The following is a 22355-nucleotide window of genomic DNA, read 5'->3' as shown; positions in this document are numbered from 1 at the left end:
ACTCTGTCTGGAGAAAAACAGACCTGTCTGAAGCAACAACAGTCACCACATAAAGAAGACAAAATCATTGCCAAATATTTATATCAGTAGTGAGTGAGCAGAGCAGAGGAAGGTTTCAACTTAAGTCCCATCTGACAGTGCAAATAAGTCAGCAGGCATGCTGCTAACAAGTTGATAGAGTTAGCCGAAAAAAGAAGTGGCAGATTTGTTTAAGTTCGTTATGTGCTCTTCAAATGAAATTTGTTTCCAACACCCGGGCAAACAGACCGCTATGAATTACTTTCTAACTCTGTCATCTCTATCACTCTCTTCCTTTGCACACTTCACATTGTTTACTACCTGGAATAGCCTGGTGAAGATGTCAAACTCAAAGACGGAGATGTAGTCATTGCAGGTGAGGTCTATGGTTGACTTGAGGGCCATGGCCTCCAGCCCGGAGCTGATGGGGTGAAACTCGTGGAGAGACTGACGGAACATCTTCCAAGGCACAATGGTCCTTAAACACACAAAGTGAAGTTGCAAGAACTGAAATCAAACGTTAAACATCTTAAATATCAAGTGTTGAATGCAGACTACCTGCATGTTGGGTACAGTGACATTGATTATAACTTTGGATTAATTGGTCTGTTGCATCCTTACGCAGTGCATCATAAGCACTTAAATCACTCACGCCTTCATCTAAAACACAATCAAAACTTCTACGTAAAGATACGAGCAGCATTTCCAGTGGAGAACTAAATTTGAATGATTCGTAAGTGACAAAAAGGAAATACTATTTTGTGTAAGTGCTATTTCAGTTCTCACAAGTAGAGCTTTAAAGGTCATTGGTCGTGAATGTTAACCTGATGTGATCTTTTAAAGAGACAGCTACCAGATATGCAAACAGATGAATTTCAGTGCCCTCGGGCCAGCATTTGCAAAACACAGTACTTTTCTTTCCCATATTGTGGCCATACAAGTGGTCAGTTCTTGCTGGGGATGTAAGATCTATAAAAACCACAGTCTCTGATAAATGGGGAAATTACTGCTTTATTACGTAGTAGTGGGAAAAACCTATTAAAATATTCTTGTAGTTCCACGTGGCTTGATTGTGTCTGTATGACTACAGTTGCTCGAAATCTGATTTAGCTGGGATTAGCTTAAATGTGTGTGATTGTATATAGAACATGGATTTTCATGTTTACATGTCAAGGACCCCCCAAAAATGACACATTTTAGTAAACAGAGCCCAACAACCCCAGAGAAGATACTTATTATCTGTGACCACTGTGGAAGAAGAGCAATGAGACTGAAACGACTGCCCTCAGATGTCACTTACATTTATTCTCTCACTGTAGTAACTTCTCATTAAACTCATCTCTTGGGAAAAACCTGTAAGGGACCCCATGTGGTTCCAGGATGCCACTTTGGAAACTCTGGGGTAATATAATATACAGTGTGTAAAAACCAATATAGAACTGAGCTCACTTGTCCCCGAAGGCGCGCCTCCAGAACTCTGCAGCGTCTGCCTTGGTGATGCGGAAGTTGTCGCCCTGAAACAGACCATTGGGGAAGATGGCCTTCAGCTCAGCCAGCATGTGGCTGAAGATCAACGACAGCTTGGTGAGGTTCCGCCTGTGGAAGTCAAATGTAAAGGGGAAAGTGTGAGGTTTTGCATCTTTATATTGCACCGTGGCTGCAGTGTCTTCAGCCCATACAACAGCAGACAGAGAAACACAGAGCAACCTTATTAATTAACCAACAGTCTGTGTGTTGATTTTAATTAGATAGCACAAAATATACTGTGTGTATTACTAACGGTGCGCATCAATCCTAATCATGGTAAAGAATGTTTATCTGCAAAGTGATAGGAGTTATTAATGAGGTTCAATGAAACCTGAATAGCTTTTAGCTTGCTGGAGATTTTGTCTCATTACCCACCGAGGGCGGCATTTGCAGAAAAAAATGCAGCTCTTTGGAGTTATACATCATGCTTGCATACTTGTACAAAAGCAAAGAGCATAAAATGAAGACTGTAGTTTCAACTTGTAGCTATAAGTTGTTTAAAATGTGTATATTAAACCACTTAAACAATTAAGACTGACGATTAATTAATAATTAATCATAATTACTGTTTGCCATAAGTGCCGCCAACCATTCAGTTTGCAAATACAGGGGAAATGAACATAACACGTTCTGCTAACACCTGGTAGTTTACATGATATGGCAAAAACAACTTTTTCTCTTGCAGATAAAATGCTGACCAAAATTAAGCGAAACCAAATGAGCATCAAACATGTGATTTCCTCAGCTGACTATAAATACTAACCCTCTTAGTTTTCTTGTTTGCTTGACCATGTGTGGCAATGCAAAATATGCAGTGATGCGATGACGCATGATGTGATGCCTGACACAAATCTGTTTCCCAAAACTTATTGCATGCAAATATGAATTATTAGTCATATGCATTTAGATTTTTTTTTTTACTTTTACGTGCACCTTCCAAAACATATTAAAGTGAAACAGAGAGTGAGAGTGAAGTCCTTTGGTTTTCAAATAAGAAAACAGCTGATTTAAAATTTAATTCACCCTCATCAGGCCCTTGTATTGGTGGTGTTTAATGAAGAAAAGTGAAGCTGCAGAACTAACACATGAGCAAACAGAAAGACAATTCTGGTTAAACATGAAGTTCTCACATCTCTCTCTCTTTGTTCACGCAGCTTTCTGACTACATCCTTCTTCGCTCATTCAATTGTTAGCTCATTTCTTCATTTCCTCCAGGAAGGAAGAACTAGACTTGACACTAGTGCAATCTCACTGTCAGAGCTGATGACAGTTCTACGAGATACACCGCTTTGCTCATGCTCCATTGGTAGCTTTCGGTAGATGTTCAACTGTGTCTGTGTGTAGGACTGTGTCTTGCTCTCCACTCTGCTGTAACTAACTTGTCTGAACAGTTAACCAAAAGCTTAAATTGTGTTCACCATCACCATAAATGTGATGCAACAAAAAAATTAAAATCCATGTAGAACTGCTGCGACCACTGCGGGGTAAAACAATGGGTGGTGGTTGCAGATGTAGATCTCCTGGATGAAATTAGCCTAGCCTTGTTGTGGGGAATTGACACACATTAGCAACGTGCAAGTGATTGGGTTTCATACTTGTCATACTGGTCAACTTCCCAGAAAAGAAAAAACACATGACAAGCTAACACTAAATTTGTTTTTACTTATTTTTCCACGAGGCAAACTCTGTGACTCTTCAATTTAGTCCTGACACACACGTGAGGGGGCAACGTGAATGCTGAGCCTTTCCCCTTAAAAAAAAAAAGAAGGGAGATTCAAATGCAAACTGTACACTTCCATATAAGCTTCTAACATGTGCACTAAGATGAATGGGTATTAAAAAATAAAGACTTTTTTTCCCACACAAGGCCAGGTTTCTGCCGGGAGTGCTCTCCCACTGAGACTTGTCCTTAGTTGCTTCCACGTAACAGAAATAGTCCCAGGTCCAGGGAGACAACACAGCAGTGTTAGGATCACAGAGTGACGGAGGTGTCGCGGCCAGGACATCCTCGTATATAGCTCTGATTCCAGTTGCAAAAGGCTGGTTGACAAGCACACAAGAGAGGAAAGGACTTAAGAATAAGAAAGATGAGGAGAAGAGTATAACTGAGAGAGACAAACCTAAGAGGGGAGGGTTAAAAAAAAAAAAAAAAAAAAAAAGGAGACTAAGAAACGAGAGAACGAAGCCGCACAATGTCACCATACCCCCGCACCCCATCACAGCATTAGAAGTGTTATGCTGAGAAAGACATGATTTATGAGGCAGCACAGAGGGAGATTGTGCTTGGCTGTCGGGCAGGGTGAATTGACATGCACAAGAGAGACAGCAATGAAAGCGTGGCTACACTGCAGCTGCCCTACACTACACTATGCACCCTATGAGTGGTGCGAGGGGGGAGTGGAAAGAGTGAATGAGGAAGGAGGACAGTGACTGAAGATGGATGAATAAGATTAGTGTATGTTGAGAACCTGCCAAAATAGACCAGTGCTTGTTAGTGTGATAGTTTACCTCAGACGGAGCAGACAAGGACCTGAAAGAGAAATGCTCGCAAACTGCAATAAAGACGGTGTGTTTATACCCTCTCAGCGGTAAATGATCCCTAAACAGCGAGCACTCTTGTAGCTGGATGTCTAATCTTTTGAACTGCTCTGCCCACTTGAAATCTACAGCAAAGACTTGAAGCCAGATGCAGGGACAGTATGTCTTTGAAGTCAGGGCCACTTTCATCAGTGATGCAATGTGCAAAACGAGACCTTCAACTACTCTTGGCATTTCCCTGAGGAGTTCGTGCAGCCGTCGTCGTGAACGTCCTCCCTTTCCAAAATAATCACAAAGCATTTTGACACTGCATGTCTGTGTGTTTTCTTCAGCAGCTATCATCTCATCAGGAGGTCCATCCCTGTTTCTCATGCTTCCTAGCCCTACTCGCCTACTGAGCCTTAGAGCTGCAGTCTCATCCATTCTCCTGTCAACCTCTCTGTAACCTGTGCTTTCATTCGACTTACAAAGACCCCCCATCCTGCTCTGCTTTCATCTACAAGGTAATCACATGAAGACAGGTATCCCTTCTCTCAGGTTTAGATGGGGAATTAATGTCTCCTGACTGAAAGCTTTCATTTTCACATCTAGGCTAGTTTACAGTCTTATGAATCCACTTATCTACTCCCCTCGTCTTTGAACTTGAAACATTCATGAAGGCTACTTGAGACTTCAAGCTTATAAATTCCTGCTATTTTAACCCACCATTACATTTCATTTTTAATTCACCCGCATGTGCCGCTGATGCGTTTGAAGATTCTCATGTAGGGTCACAGTTCCTGTGGGCACAATAAGCACTGAAGTTTTGTGATCTAACAAGTCAAAAGCTTGGCTGGATTTTTATATGTCTTCAACTGGGTAGGGCAATCTCTTGAGGTCTGTGGAAAAATTTGTATGGGCAAGTTGCAGCTCTGCAAGAGGGAACTAGAAGCAACCAGTTCTACTCAGTTTAGCAAAACCAACTGTGATCTAAGGATGAGGGAAATCTTGCAAAAAAAGCAAACATTAAATTAAAGTAATGAGTGCAAAGAGGGGATGCAGTACGTGTTATGAGTAGTGGGGCCACGCTGATTAACACATGGATGTACGGCGCTGGATTAACAGAGGAAAACACAAATCTGCGGGCTGCTATTTAACAAGCTAGCCTCTGCCACTAACAGCATGAGCAGCAGCTTCCTAAGGGCCTTTCTGTCTACCCTGTGTTCCTGCAACAAAATGGCTGTGAGATTTTTGAAACACAAAACAAAACTGCAATTAGGGCTGTGACAAACAATGATATTCATTATTACTTAATCTGCAGATTATATTCTTGATTAATTGTTTGAGGTACAAATGTCAAAAGACTGGGGAAAAATGTCCATCACAGTGTCTCAGAGCCCAAAACGACATCTTCAAATAACCGAATTTGTCCAACTGACAGTCCAACAGCCAAATATATTCACTTTACAACTATGTAAAGCAGAGAATGGCAGCAAATCACCAAAATGAAGAAGTGGTAACTACAGATTGCTGGAAAACTGTGTGAAATCATTAATCGGAAATTGTTTGTTCATGTCAGACCCCATGGCTCATAATATGCAGCTGACTGAGAAAATTGGTTTTCTTTCAAAGCAGGGAAAAAAAAACCAAACCAAATGAAAACCACAGTGATAATCATGTGGAGTCTGACACACGCAGGAGGGAGCTGTTTCGGTAAAAGACACACAGTCAAGCTGCCACACCTGCAAACGCACAGGAAGCTTTATGTGAAGTGGCATAGTCAAAAAAATCCCCAGATGTGGCTGTGCACTTCAGCATGTGTTAAAACAACGTCCAGGGGTTATAGACCTTTCAGGAAACAGAGCCAAACAGTTTGATATCCACCAGTATAAGCTTTTCCTACACACACATATACACACACAGTGGGTCCACATAGATTTGGTGTAACAGCAAGCTTCCATAATCATATTTGTCACTCAAAAGACAGAGAGACAGAATGAATGAGAAAGCGAACACTGGTCTGACTGGCATCAAGCTCACAGGGTGGCACAGCTGTCTCTGGCACGAGATTTGCACAGTGAATGAGACTTTGTTGTGTCTTTCTGTCCGAATGATAGAGAGAACTTCACCAAAGAAGGCTGAATTTTAATTTGAAACTTCAAGTAAGCTACAGGTACAAATCTAATCTCATACGTAGCAGGACAAGCCAATATCTGTTCTAGCATCTCTCCGACTCTCTCAGCCCGTGTCCCTCTCCATCCTACAATACCAGCTCTGTACTGTGTGTGTGTGTGTGTGTGCAGTAGCCAGCGCTCCTACAACTGTTGCTGCTCTTTAAGCTGCTGTGCCAACACAGACAATGCAGAGTCAGTGGGCTACAACCACACAAAGAATGGTTTGCTGACTTACTCTGGATTGTCATATGTCTACTGTTTTCTTTTTCCGTCTCATATTCGGTCTTAAACATGACCGCAGCAGCAAGCCAAACCCTTTTTTATCTGAACACTAGTTTTTTTGTCCACCATCCCCCTCATGCTATAGATTGACCTCTGACCCTGCAGCTGGCTGCTCCCTTCCTGTTTCCTGCTGGCTGTGATAAAGTAGCACAGCTAGCCAGCCACCACCGCACTGCGCTAATACACCGCAGCACAGCAAGCAAGGGTCAACCTTACAGAATGAGAGCCTGTCTGGATTGGCAGAGTCACAAGTAGCTGTAATATCATCATGCAGCTGTATTATCTTTTCTGCTCAAGGCTAAAAGAGAAATGCAGATCAAACACAAACTGAGCCCTGCAACAAAGCTACCACAAGTTATATTCAACAATTTAGAACATGAACTAAGCTGGATCAGGACTAAGAAGCTTGAGGACAACTACAGTTAAAGACCAGCAAAATACAGACGGGTATTTATCATGCTTTTGGATCACTATGGCCCTGTGGAATCCATTTTAATGTAATCTGAGGATTTTTTGGGAAGTGACGGTATTAATTGCAACAAATTGCACAACCGGTTTCACAACTGTATTTGAGTCTATCAATGTGATGTTTTTAACACATATGGACATTATTAAAGATGGGGATGTGAGATGTGAGAGACGAAACAGAGTTCTCAGATTAGATCAAGTGGTGCATGTGTAAGGGCATATGCTACAGCTATGATGTGACTTTCAACATGTCAGATCAGCTTTTACTGTGTCGGTCAGGTCACATGCAAAGCATACACACTGTGCCTGCTATCACAGGCTCTGTTCACAGTTGCTCATGGTAGGCTACAGCACAGTTACTCCAACTGCATGCAAATATTGAGGATGCAAAATATGAAAATAAATCATAAACTACCAGCGTCGCACCCCAAAGCAAATGAATACTCAATTTTCTCGCTCAGTTTAAGCAACGATACTGTGTTAGAAATACTTTGAATAACAAAAACTGAACCTAGTTATTGCTATGATAAACTGTTTTATCACTACAGTGTCAAGAGAAAAGACAGAAAGACTAACTTAACATCCCTGCACCTCCACCATCTTCCTGTCCCCCCAGGATCGTGCTCTTTTCAGTGTCTGTCTGATCACATTTAGGTGCACTCTTGATATTCGTTAGTAAAGAATGAAGTTGCAGTTGCATGCATCTGTTTATATCTTGACACATATCCAAAAGGAAAGGGAGCAGCTAATTTGTTGGGCAAGGGTTAATACTATTTTGGAGACTGAATTTAATAATGTGGTGAATGCTTGCGCAAAAAAGAAATATACAAAGAAATTAAAAATAAATGTTACTCTACTGGAAAACACAGTGAGTTATGTGTTTGAAATTCTGGCTTACCATTTTGCTCTAGTCATCACTTTATAAATTTAACTCTCCGGAACTGGCTTCAGTCCAGATCTCCATCAGGAAACAGCCATGACAGCACACAACACACACACACACACACACACACTCACACACACACTACACAGCACTTAAGCAATGAAACACACTTAACTGCTTCCTTACACAACCTCCTGAATAAAAATCCCTAATTAAAAAAACAGCTGTGCATCCGTGCAAAATCCAGACTAACATCTCCAAATGTGCATTTTTACTTTCATCTAATCTCTCTTTCAAAGCTCTTATCTTTCTAGTCAATTAGACAGGCTTAAAGATTATTGTGAAGGAGAGAATAAAGACTGTAAAAAAAACAACAGCAAACAGCACTGTTTTAGTGTAATCCCCTCTACACAGTTGACTTGGCATATCTTAGTGCATATCTGAGCTCATTTATCTGTGTGCATAAACAGCAAGTGCTTTTTGTACCCTGCGGGGCAGAGAAGCTAGTGGGTTGCGTCATGCTAATCACCATAATCTAATAGTGTGAGGACTACATGAGTCGGCTGCTCACTGATACCGCAGTGACATAAATAACCATGATGCTCTGCTATTTATGCATGTGTGTGTGTATGCATATATCTGCACATAGAGCCCCGAGCTACGAGTGTAGGCAAACGTAATTGAAGCTGTAACACCCGCAACCTCTGAGGAGTGAAATGTGTTTTCCATTGCCAGCACTGATAGCTGTTTGGCTGCTAGGCTAACCACTAAAAGCTTCCCTTACTTCACTCCCGAGTCCATCATAACCAACTAGCTAACCACTAAGACCCCCCGCTGCGGCAGCACAGAGAGAGGCAATACTTTTTCCCTGATTCATCTCTGTTTGTACAGAGAGATGAAACAAAGAGGCTGCACATTCAGTTTGATTTCCATTTAAGACTGAACGCAGAGAACAGCAGTGGTGTGAAACACTGTGGCTGTCTTCGATATGAGGCTGTATTACAGTAAATCCCCTTGAGACAATGCAGCTTACGTTGGGTTCAGGCACATGAGTATGTGTAAGATCTAAACCTTGTTCAAGTCACCCTGAGCTAATCTAGGCAAAAGATTTCAGGGTACTCATTTCTTTACTGGTAAAGTGCACAAACACTACAGATTAGTGACTTACTAACAAAGAATTATTGTTTCACTTCCGTTGGAAAAAGAACACATTAACCATTTCTCCTTTTATCACCTTCAACATTTTTGATTTAGACAGTTTAATAGCAGGTGACACAGTCTGTGAGTAAACAGGAGGGTTCAGGTTAAATCCAATCCTTGACCAGCAGGGAAACACATGCAGCAAGTCTGAGCACATCTCTAAAGCTTAACGACGATACTATACCATGACGCTGTCCATGTGACACATGTCCAAATTTATCAACTAATGTGATCTTTAATATCAAACAGCCCATTCCTGTATTTTTCTATGTTAACACATCAGTGGGAGTAACTACATCATCAAATTTATCATAGCCCAGCAGCTACTGATAAAACAGGAGTGAATGATATCCATGCAAACTTTCTCTTGAACTGGCATCATTGTAATGCAGCGCTGCATTTCCTCATGGCTCCATCCACATACTACAAACAAAGACCTTTCCTACAGTGTCATAGCTGCAGTGATAAGATGGGTTTTCAGATAGTCAAAGCCGAAAGCTATGCGATCAGAGACAGGCCTTTGTTTCACATGGCTGTCAGGTACGTTTACAGAAAATAGGAAGTTGTATTTTAGGAGGGGGCTCTCTTGGCGAGCCAAAATAGAAATGGGTGCAAATGACATTTGCAAATACCAGAGGTACTGTACCGTACAATGCCATGTTTTCCTCTGTCCACAAAAGCTTGACTACATAAATCATTGATGACACAGGAGCACTTTACTGTAAACAGCTGCAGAATGAATTTCATGCACTGATCTTTTTGTCCAGGACTGATAGTGTTGGTGAGATGTGACCCAATGCTGGATAAACTTTTAGAATTATATCCAAAACACAAATGTACAGACAGCCAGGTGCTGTGACAAGTAGCAACAGCAGCCAGTAACTTTGTGGTGGCATTAGACACAACAGTGCCAAGCACCTGTCCCGACCCACTGAAAGAAAGGCCTCATGAATGCAAGAGTGCACTACTACGTTTTCACACAAAGACACTTTTTAGGCAATGGGGAGATTAAACACACCCAGTGTTCATCTTAGCAGTTAGCATTATATGCTGCACTCAAATCTCTTAACAATTTCACCAGTAAACACATACTTTACAGCACACTAAAACATTTATAAAACAACCGCATGCTGATATGAGGAGTAAAGAAAAATGTCCAAATCATTGTTGAGTGAAAGGCTCTTCATGACACCTGCCACTGAAGCCTGAACATAAGTTCAGCTGCAGAAAAGGCTGAATGTGTAAAAGCTTGAGGAAGTTGTTCCTACCGACTATTGTAACAATATCACTGAAGCATGTCTGGAATGCATTTTTCTATTGTGCAAAGGACTGGAGCTATACGCTGTCAGTAAAGGAAAGGTTGGAATGAAAGCAAGGAAAGAAAGAGAGGTGGCAGTGAAGTAAAGGGTTGGAGGATGTGTGAATTACACTCTTAATTAATCATGTGTGTGGGGCTGCAACTAACCATTACCACCAGTGAACGAATGAATGGTTCAGCCTTTATAATGTCAGAAAACTAAAAAATTTCAACACAATTTCCAGCCCTCGGTTTTGTCTAACCAGCAGTCAAAACTACAAAAATACTGAGTTTAGAAAGATACAATTACAAATATTTCCAATTAAGAGGCAATAACTAGAACTGAGTAAACAATTAATGGGTTATCAATAGGGTTGGGTGATGTAACGGTATACACTGTACACCTGTAGAAATTTGGCAACCGGTTTCTTTCTACCCTGGGAGAAATTCAAAGATGGATTACGCAAGATCTTTTAATTTTCGTGTGATCTCAGAATGCCCTTTTGATCTTAATCCCATGTAATCCCATGAATCTAGTTGCCTCTTACGGTAACATGGGTTCAGGAGACATGGAGGAGGAGAGTGAAGTTGTAAATACAGACACCTGCAACATTTTATACTGTCGTTCTCAAGAACCTTAAAGCTTCTATTTTAAAAGAATTTTAGTTTTACTGTTCTCAGTCTTTTGTTTTTCACTCAAGTGTTGTCTCATGTGAGGCAACTGTTCTTTTTTTGTATGCAAGTTCTGATAAAGGAGGAAATGTGCAAAGGTAACGTACGGTTATTCTAAGCCATTTCTTCATAATCCCTATAAACAGATTGTGTATATGTATGCAGTATGTGTGGGCGACTAGACAAGGTTTTGGTATCTGAAGTGTTCTGGTTTATCATCTGAGTATCTTTGACCGACCGAGAGGTGGAACCCATTGGTCAAAATGGAGTCTTTGAACCCACTGGCTATCATCTGATGGCGATTAGCTTTATAGTAGCTTTTTTATTTATTTATCTTAATTCATATGCAGATATTTGTTTATCGAGATTAGCAAAAATGACCAGAACACTGAAGTGAAGTCTTGGCTCAGATTTCCGCTGGCTACACTGGATCAGCTCGAAATACTGGCCCTCACCCCAAGAGACTTATCGTCATCAGACCGATAGCAGTTGGGTCTAGTAAAGAGTACCTTACAGGCTTTACAAACAAACCCAACAGCCATACTGCCTCTCACTATAAACAGAACAGGCATCTAAAGATAACATACAAGACAAAATAGACCATGGGAGATATACACCCATTTACAAATAATATTTACAGCATATTATTAGCCTCCAGGTCACATTCTGCAGTGTAGATTGTCCCACAGTGCCGTTGAGTCACCCTGCAGCCTATAAGCCCACCACTTCCTGTGACCAGCTGGACCTATCGATGGTGGTCAGGATGCAATGGCAGCTTAGCCCAGGAAGAGGATCAAACAGACTCTCACAGAGAGGTCAAAGCAGTATCCGGTCAGACCCATGGAGGAGGGCGTTAAAGGGCTTCTCTGAGGACACATTGATCAACCCTTCTACTGTATTACTCTGCACAGTGACTGAAGGATGTGTAATGTTAAACCTATAGGCTTCCTAAGTGAATTAATACGCTGACTACAGACAAAGCAGCTGTGTTAAAACCAAGAGGAAACTCGGAACAGGACAGCACATTCATTCCCAACACAGAACAATTAACCAAACCTACTTAGCAAACCTTTTCATCAAGAGACCACAATTACAGCTCACTAGTCATTTCTAGAAATGCAGAAGTGAAAAAATTAGTTGCACTGAACTATCACAATGCTTTGTAGCTTCTGCAAATGTCTGGAACTGAAATAAGTGGGCGACCAAAATTAGTTTATTGTAAATTAAGCTGCAACTATTTTGATAAACAGTTAATCGTTTCAGTCATTTTTCAAGCAAAAACAAATGCAGGTTTCAGCTTCTCAAGTACAAATATTCTATGTTTTTCTTTGTCATATGTGATCGCAAACTGAGTATCTTTGGATTTTGGACAGCTCGTTGGACAAAACAAGCGATTTAATATAGACTACTCTGATAATTACCTTTAAATTAAATCTGGCTGGGGTTCTAACAATTCATTGATGAAACCGAGAAAAACAATTTGAAGATTTTTCATCAACAAATGCCCTGGATCTGAAACTGTTCTAACTTGACTAACTGTTCTGTCTGCAAAATGTCTGAAAACTGTGAAAAGCACCCATCACAATTTCCCAGAGTCCGAGGTGTGGTCATCAAATTGCACATTTGGTCCAACCAACAGTTCAAAACCTTAAGAAAAAAGCATTTAGCCAGCAAATGTTTGGCATGTTTGCTTGGAAAGACAATTAGTGGATGATTAAAATAGCTACAGATTAATTGTTTAGATGGAGTAATCGACTGTTTCAGCTCTAGTGCTGCTTGCAGGGTTGGGACTATAGCATTCTTTCTTCTAGTCACTATGGGCAAAAGAAAAACATTTTTACACTTGGGTGGAGCGTTAGAGAAAACTGTCGATCTGTATGGGTCTTTGTCAATTCTGAGGCCAGAAAATGTCTCGGCTGTGCTGTGTAAAGCCAGAAGAGGAAGTAAGTGAAGCAAACAAGGAGGAAGTGCTGACTGTGTTGTGTTGAATCTGACTGAATACGGGCTGTCAGTGTTAATAATTAAGTCTTGCTCACAGTAGACTCACTTTTATCCTCACTCTCTTCTACTGTGAACAAAATCGACCCCCTTTTCTTTATCTATACTGTAATTACGCAAAAAAACACTGTAAATATACGACACATCGTACTCACACAGCTTCTACATAAGTCATGACTGAGCAGACTGTTGCAACCGAGCTTTTACTGCATTACCTCGACTCTGCTTCATCTCTAAGGCTAGGCAATCTGTGTGGGACATATTGGGGGGGGGGGCAGGTAGCCAAATAGAGGATCTAAATCTCCGGAGAAGACATAGTGAAGAAGTCTGTGCGGCATCACAACACAGCATATCCACCCACGCTGCATTAAGGGCTCTCATGAAATGCTTGGATCCTTCGCTCCGGCTTGAAAAAAAAAGCCATAAAGCCACAGTGCAGTCCTGTTCATTGTCATTTAAGTCAATAACTATCAAGCACTGATGCAGACTGAAGTCGCAGAGGAGGAAATAATAAGTGCCAGTGTTCTCATATTTTAATTAAGGCTGAATTGAATAACACAGTGAAAGCAGTGTATTATTAAACTCAGCGAGATAATCTTTATCCTTACTGTTCAACTTTTCAGTCTGAGCCATGTGCTGAGCTCAGCTGCAGCCTTACCACATACTAGTCTCTCTAGCGGCTCAACGTCATTGGTTTATACTATAGCATTCTTAAGTGGGCCGATACCCATTGGTTAGTGTCACTGCCACTGCCTTCTCCACACAGACAATAGCAGTCTTTGTGTGTAATGCCTGACTACTGTGTGTGTGTGTGTGTGTGTGTGTTTCCTCTGCCTTAACCAGGAATTTCTTTCTACGCAGCCTCTCAGTAAAACGAAGTGATGATGAAAATAAATTTCACAAAAAAATATGTACAACAACAACAACAACAAAAAACACCATCAACTACCAGCTCATGGTAAAAAGGGCTTCCTCTTCTGTCTGGTTGCCTTTTAGTGGGTTTTTTCTTTCTGTAAGCTTACCGTCATGGTAGCTGAGAAAGAACAGTCTCACAGAGGAACTGAGCAGCGAGATGAGGATGTATCACGTATGACTGGCGAGATAAAACTATTACCTAATTTTCTCAAAACAAGAAACAGTTCACACAAAAGACATCAGGTTCAGTTGAAGTGTCAAGAAACTAACGAGAAGCAACAAAACATCTAACATGTTTAGGGACCCTTTAAAAATAATGGTCAATTCAATTTTATGACAATAATTAATAAAAACTATAAAAGGTTAGATGCGGTGAGATTTAAGAGTCTCTGCCACACTAAACGTTCTTTGTGCAATGATGTCCTATCAATCTACTGACTTCCTACCTAACTCTTAAATCAGCTTTACAGACATCTGATTTATCCCCAGATATGATTCAGATGTTTTCTTGCACTTAAAAGGTATCTATGCAGGAATTACCAGCTACTGTTTGTAAACAGTAATGCCAGCGAAACTGAAAGCCAACCTTAGCTTTGCCCACCTCGTGTTTCACCTCGCTGCATTTGTGTCTTTTCGGCACTGTGTCTGCAATTTTAGTAGCTTCCTATTGGATGCATTCTGCTTACTGTCTGGTCCCTGGTGGCTATCTTTTCATAAAGTCCCAACCTCAACTGCACACTGTGCCCACAAACGTCCCCAACACAGCAAAATAAAAAGAAAATAAGGAAATACAGGCAGAGGTCAAATCTCTGCAGATAAATATACTGCCACACACTTCTAGTGGGTCATACGTCATGACCGAGAGGAATTAATTTAGATTTTTTTTTAGGAAAATCCTGCATAGTATACATTTAAGATACATCATGACATAAGCCTGTGAGACGACACACAGCGGCACCAGATCCACACATGATCCACAGAGGGCTCCCTGCTGCATGCTGGCTATGCTCATGATAATTTACCATCTCTACAGGGATAAAGCGAATCACCTCATAAATCCTAATGTTATATGCAATAAACATATCAACGCTTTCACTTTGCTTTCGATCAACATTGATTTATCCATGAAGGCCATGGACTGCCCCTTTCAGCGACGACATAGTAGCTCAAACAACAGTAGGAAGATAGTAAGAGTTGAATACTGTTAGTTAATGTTTAATTCAGTATGACAACAACTAAAATGAAACTGCACTTTCATTTTCCCAGGCTATATCAATGCAGCACACTCATAGTTCATAGGTCAGCTCATAGCTGTAAACTCTGACACAAAAATATCAATATGAAGGACAGTTAAAGGGCAAAACAATCCACTAGGAACTATCCACTGTGAACAAAATTTCAGGTCCTTATATTACTTCGCTCCGCCAACGGTTTCTGTCCAACCATTTCCACATAAACTTGGTGTCATTGTCCGTCAGACCAATCCAAAAGCTCCTAAAGACAGCAGCTACAGCAGCAAGATATGAAAAGACGCCTGGACAACACAAGGAATTTTTAAAAATCTTATGCAAGTCATCCTTCTCACTGCCAGCAAGAGAAGCACCCACCCAAGAGGCAGTTCTAAAGAAACACTTACTGGGATTTGATGCTGGCCAACAGTGTATGAAACACTCCTTAGAGAAACCTAATAAGGCCCGTCTTACTAATACATACGATACTGTACATAATGCCTGTTACAACTATTTCTGACAACATTTGCCCAAAGCGTGCAGTGAAGCAAAAGACAGCTGTGGTGATATAAGGAAGAGGGTTAGAGCAGCTCCATCCAGCAGTTACAGTAATACTTTGTTTTTGGAAATCACGCAGCGCCTCAGTCTAATCTGTCTCTGTCCTTCTGAAAAGAGACAAACAAGTTTATACGAAGTAAGCAGTTGTCCTGTTTTTATGTGTAAAGGTACTCGTGGAAGTGTAATTAATGATATGCCTCTTGTTTCCCTTGTTTCAAAAAATACAAGCTTGCACCCCAGAGAGCATGCTCATTAACACAACAATAACTTTGTGCTCGTAAGAAGCTCCATTTTCTCTCAAGGTCCTCTGTGGTATCTTGTCTTCAAAAGAATGCCTTTACTCATTTGGCATTTTTTAAACAAGGGAAACAAGAGGCATTTCTAATTAATTACACTTCAACAAACCGCCACACACAAAAATTGAAAGAAAGAGACAGAGGCACTGTGTAATGTCAAAAAAGAATGCACTGCACTAAGACAGCTACATGAAGATAAAATGTTCAAGTAGATGGTGGAGATAGAGAGGCACAAAAACAAAGTGAAGGCAGGCAGGCAGCTGTAGATTAAGCGCCATCCTGACCACATATGCTCACATGCTCAAACCACAACACCTCTCTCCTCTTGTTTTGATACAGATCTTGAGCTACAACCACCCTGGGGGCTGGGCCTGGGTGCAATTGTTCACTCTCTGCGTGCACAGTCGTAATTATTTGGAATGAATGAATGAATGTGAGGTGTGAAGTCGTCATGCAGCTACCACAGAGACTTCACACCTCAGATTCATCCATTTCAGATGGCTTCAGTTAAGAAACTAAACACAATGGCTAGGCAATATGGTTTGAAAGCAGAGAAACCACATTTTTCACCTCCAGAATCATATTTTATAAACTAATATTAAGCTAGATGCAATATTTGTATCCATTTTATTCACCTGGGTTGTGAGTTCTCCTCGTACATGCGCTCCTTGCCCTCCTTGAACAAGCTGATGGTCTGCTTGGTCTTCTTGGTCAGGTTCTCCATGAAGACCCGGAAGTACTCGTTGTCCCCCAGGGTCTCCATTTTGCCCTCGTAGCGAGACAAGATGGTGCGCAGGTGCTGGTAGGTGTCTGGCAGCAGGTCCAGGATGTAAGGGGGGCTGTTCTTCAGAGCCAATTTGGGGTTTTGGCACAGGCGCACCACCTGCAGAGAGGGAGGATGTGAGGGGGAAGATGAGATACAGTTAGAGACAAGAAGTGGGTGCAAAGTGTAAGGTATATGAGAGAAAAGTACGACAGGGTGGCAAGAGCGGTTAGAGGAGAGCGACGGAGAAAGAAAATCTAACACTTGTCTAAAGCAGCACTGTGCATTTTCGTTCAGTACAAGTCAGACATTATTTATAATATATACAGTCCTGCATTATATAGGTCTTTTCTATAATAGAGCACTTATCTTTAGTGCAGAATATTGTCAGTGAGCCCAGATACAAGACATGCAGAATGGAAAATGCCAACCAAGTCAAAGACTGAGAGAAAGGCCCTTAAAAGCCCTGTCAAATTCCTGCTTGGAGCTTTCAGAGTATGGCAAGTCTACACATTATATGATGAAATACACTGAGTATCACAGATTTAACCCCTTTGGGGCATCATGAGTTATTTCACCACTGTCACACTACCTCCCCATCGACACAAAAAAAGTTGAAGGTGGAAAAGGACAAAGGCATTGGATTGGATATCTGCATTAATCTATGGCTTGTGTCTGTTCTCATTGTGACGCTAATTATGTCCATTTCTCATTCATTTACCATACAGACAGTCTTTTTTTTTTAGGTATGCACAACGATGCTTGCGCCTTTGTATTTGACTTCCATGTCGAAAACCATAGGTCACAGCAGTCTGAGTCTCAGTTTCTTCAGCATGTTTGGAGAAGCTGTTGATATGTTTAGACTTCCTCATTTTAATCTGCACAGCGCAGGCCACTTCTGCCTCAAAAACACATATTCTCTGTACTCAACTTTTGAGCATTACTGCTTTGCAAATTTGAACAGCTGAAGCACTGTGAGACTGACGTGGATTTAAGCAGCAACTACAGTGACACATCACAAGATAAACTGTTCAAGTGTGAAAAACTAAAAAGAAAAAGGGACTCAAAGTTTAACTGCTTGACTAACATCACACACTGACACAACAGAGGGTGGATTCTGTAATGGGTGAGCAGAGATAATCTATTAGATGGTTTTATAAATCACGTATATTGTGATGGTCACTCTTCGTGCTTGTTCACCAGACTGCATGAATACATGTTACATCCTCAGTAATGTTCAACCTTTCCTCACTTATCTCACTGTGCTGCTGCACTGTGTCTGAGTCACTTCGTTGACCATTACAAAAGACACTGGCGGGCAGCCTAGAACACTCTGACATTAAGCTCTGTATGGCTGCCCTCATATTTACCACTGCATTTTGCATGATCGCAGAGGCACAAAACTACACGTCCATTCAAAAATCCGGGGTCTCGTGTCCTGATTTGAACCGGTGGTGATACAGAGCTATGCTGTCAACTTAAACAGGGACCAAACAATCGCATGTCAACAACAGGACATGGCTCATTCTTTCTTACACCAGGCCAAATTATTGTCTACCATTCATGAGTATATCAAAAATATGGCAGGAACAGCATTACAAGAATGTCGGTCTGAATTCCCTTGCCTCTTCTTTTTGGAAGCCATTAGTTTGTCAGTATGGGAAAACAAGACTTCTAATAATCAATCATCTTATAATTGACTCAGGCCTGGAACTATGAAAACAAATTTATTGTAAACATACTGACAACTTCAATTTCATGTGTTTCTATGCCAAAACTCCTCTGACAAAGACAGAACTACTTGTTTAATCCTAAAGGTATTACATGATTACATGGTAGATTTTCTGCATTCAGTTGACATATTTATCTACTTTATACTGTGTAACAGTTCCCCTAAATCTCTATTTATCTCTTATTATTAATATTATCATTCAGAGTATTCCTGTCCCTCCCACACTTGTCTTAAAAGGAACATCTCATGAATCCACAGCCCAACTGAGCCATGCTTTTCATACTCAGAGTGCAACATATTAGAAATATTTGGTTTCAGTTTCTAAGTGGACCAGTGAGTTCGTCAGCACTGTAACATATGCCTCTCAAAACCAAATGAGGTCACACTTGACAGGTAGGATATTTTAAGCAGTGCAGTTTTCACAACATGCAAAATGTTTTTTAGTATGCAGGCCTTCATTGATGTCTGGACATTAAAAGGTCAGCTTACTACTGATATTGAGTGTAAACAGATCACAGGTGAGACATTTTGGTGCAGTAACATTACGTCCATATCAATATAAATCCAACAGACTTCAGGAATCACCAGGGTGCATTAAGCATTGCTGGGTTGGATACTACAAGATCTAATATGGATGTTTTAAGCACCAGGAAACGCAACTACCACAAAAGACTTTATCAAAATTAGTCATGGAGAGTATCCATATTACATACAGCACTGGACTGACCAGCTAAAACTGACAAAGCCCTGATGAATTCATTATTTAAATGATTTCAATTACCAAATGTCAATGCAACAACAACTTCTACTGAACTGTATGTGGCACACTGTGGACACAATGCTTGTACATTTTTTTGTATCCTCTGTGTGTTTTGGATAATTTGCTTATGGTTGATGGTGATTTGACTACATGAGCAACTGCACTGAAAGCCTTCAGTATCATTACCTACACTGTGCCCTCATTCCTTCAACACTTCTCCAGGCCTCCAAACATAGAAGATCCTTATTGGTTATGTCTGATACCAAATAAAACTGCTGTCAAGGTTACACCACTAACATTATCATGTACTGCGCAAACACTTGTACCCATAACTCAGCCAAACACACATGCATGCATGCACATGTACAATGCCACAACAACTGAGTGCTCTCGCACATCAATGTCAATCAAGACTACGGTCTTGAAGTAAAATGTTGACTGCCTCCGAGCTAAACTGCATTCCACTTATCAATTTCCCTCTTCTCTCTGTCTCATCTGGGTGGTTCTTCACCTGGCATAGACCTGGTATATTTTGTAAATCAAGTTCAAGCCATTTAAAGATTAACTAGCTTGAGGGAAAGCGAGCCCTGGTTAAATTTTTGTCGGACTTCAGCTGTAAACAGGCAATTTTGTGTTTCCTTGTTTCTGCAGACCTCAGTGATTGTTCCTGGAAAACATATTTTGCTCTCTGTCTGTTGAAGAGAAAGGACTACTTGTTAATTCCCCAAATTTTTTAGGATATCATAATATGGTTAGTATTTCTACAAGAAAGTCTGGTGACAAACTGTGTTTGGTGTCTACATTAAAAAAAAAAAACGAGCCTAACCCAATAGATTAAACCGTGTTTTAGGCAGCAGTGATGGCTGTCTTACAACATGTGTTTAAGCGCAACAGGCACAGGGACAAATGAAGGGATCAATGTGCTACCCGTTAAAGGGTTTTTTTGGGGGAGTTTTTCCTTATCTGCTGCGGGGGTCCTAAGGACAGAGGGGTGTCGTATGCTGTAAAGCCCTGTGAGGCAAATTGTGATTTGTGATATTGGGCTTTATAAATAAAATTGATTGATTGATTTTTGTCTAACAGACTGCTGAAAAAAAGCAAGTTTCATTATTTCAACTGCAAGAACCAATAGTGAGGAAAAATCCCATACTGACACTTTGGATCCTACACTTCTGTTTGATATGAACATAATACCACAATGAGACTACTGATGATTTCAGACAAGAAGATTTTTGAGGAAATGTTACCAACGTGGATGTGATGATGAACGGGTAAAGATATAATTACTTTCACTCGAATATAAGGGTACAATATGCTCAGAAATGTGTGTGTGCACTACAGCACAAAATTTCTTATCTTCGAGCAGCATATGACCTGAAATTCACTGGTGGTTATCTGTCATATTTGCTATTATGGCTGGTGGTGACAATGTTCCACGTACAACTTTGGTTTTGATAATAAATAGCTAATTAACGTGAAGCATGTAGCAATGCAACCGCAGAGACAGTAATGTAACACCTAGGCTAATGGTTAAACTCACAATGCTTCAAAGTTTAATTCTAAGTTAAAACTTGATACAGGTGGCTAAACTCCCAATACACATTAGATCAGGGCATCACAGCTTTACTGTTTAACTCAAAAGGACACGAGGATTTAATCATTCAGGTCTGTTATGCTGAACACTTTAATGTAGGCAACTCTGAAGAGGGAAAGTAGCCTCAAGCTTTTAATAAAATTTAACTTAGTGCTGCTGTGCGGGAGGTGTTTTCAGAGAGCGCCTGCGTTATTAATCTGCAGGTGTTGTTCTACAGTAGGCTATATGTTGGGCTGTGGTTTTCCTTTAGACTGAGCTGAACAATATTTCCGCTTCTATTTTAAACAATCTGGTGGAGTAAAAATACTTTTGGTTTTAAAGCCTTTTCAAAAGGTAAGATACTCTTTAGCTCACCTCGCTTGTGCTGCCCTCAACTTTTGTTACTGGGTCAGATGTCGTATGGCAAATTATTCCCATACTGTAACCTGCAAAAGCTAACTAGACTGTGCAAGTGGTGTAAGGTCAGCTGCTCAGTCATGTTGTCTGGACTGCAGACAGACACAAAAGCTTTACAGAAGAGTGTTGGACATTCACTGAGAACAAAAATAAAAGACTGACGTTGCAGAGTTACTTCTGTTTTCTTATTTGCGTTAGGTACAGTGCCTCCTCAACTGTGGAGAGCAGTCCAGTCAGACAATCTACCACAGTGGAGCAAAATAAACTGGAATGTGGTTTCTTAATAATAGCTTTGTAAAAGGACTTGGTCCCTTAACATCAGAGCTCTGGACTAAGGCCTCAAAGAGGAAGAGGAGACACAAAAGAGTGTCTTGTCTTCTTATTCACTCTAATATTGCTGTGTGAATCTCACAGGAAACTGGGGGTCAAACTGCTACAGACTTTTTTTCCGAGTAGTGAAGCTGTGAAACGAGTCTCCCCTGTGAAAGAGCATAATTGGCCTAGTTAAACAGACACGTTTCTTTTCTTTTCTCCTTAATGCTTTGTTACAACTTTAAAGGCTGACAGACAGTTGACTGAAGACATTTCAGCAACAATGTACAGGAGAACTGTTGCTGTGCTAGCAGCCTCCCTGACATAAATTAGCTATATTCAATCCTGTCTTTACGTCCACTCTTTCTTCTTTGTTAAAGCTACTGTTTACGATACACCATAGTACTCAAACGTGGTCAAACCAGCTAGATGCACCATTGTGTGACAACTAGTTTAAAAGAGTAGCACAGCAGTAGCAAACAGATGTGTTAAAGACACCCTTGTTCTGTCCGTGAGCTAACGTTGACGTTAAGCTACTTTCACTAAAAGTCTGTCTTTTAAATTGAGACGAAGAAGTCGGGACACCGGCACATACGGCACAAAACAACACAGCTTAGGTTAGCAATTTAGCTAATGTTAGCTAACCATGTCTTCTCCCAGCTGACTAGCTAACTTAACGTTAGCAACGGCAGACCTGCAGCAGGCGAAGATTAGCTAGCTTATCGTTAGTTAGCTGCGGTTAGCTAGCATCCCCACAGTCATCA

The 22355-nt window shown here is 40.8% G+C and overlaps 1 protein-coding gene across 1 annotated transcript in view; it reads right to left on the bottom strand.

Moving 5' to 3' along the window:
- cbl (Cbl proto-oncogene, E3 ubiquitin protein ligase) overlaps positions 1-22355 on the bottom strand; it is a 41923-nt gene that overhangs the window by 18591 nt on the left and 977 nt on the right. The window contains exons 2-4 of the mRNA XM_033631370.2: positions 16670-16917; positions 1468-1614; positions 340-496 (exon numbers count right to left, since the gene is read on the bottom strand). Coding sequence (XP_033487261.1) covers positions 340-496; positions 1468-1614; positions 16670-16917 — 552 coding nt within the window. The remainder of the gene's footprint in view (positions 1-339; positions 497-1467; positions 1615-16669; positions 16918-22355) is intronic.

This window comes from Epinephelus lanceolatus, chromosome 4, assembly GCF_041903045.1.
Source record: "Epinephelus lanceolatus isolate andai-2023 chromosome 4, ASM4190304v1, whole genome shotgun sequence".
NCBI classification, from domain to species: domain Eukaryota; kingdom Metazoa; phylum Chordata; class Actinopteri; order Perciformes; family Serranidae; genus Epinephelus; species Epinephelus lanceolatus.
This window is presented reverse-complemented; position numbering and strand designations above follow the sequence as displayed.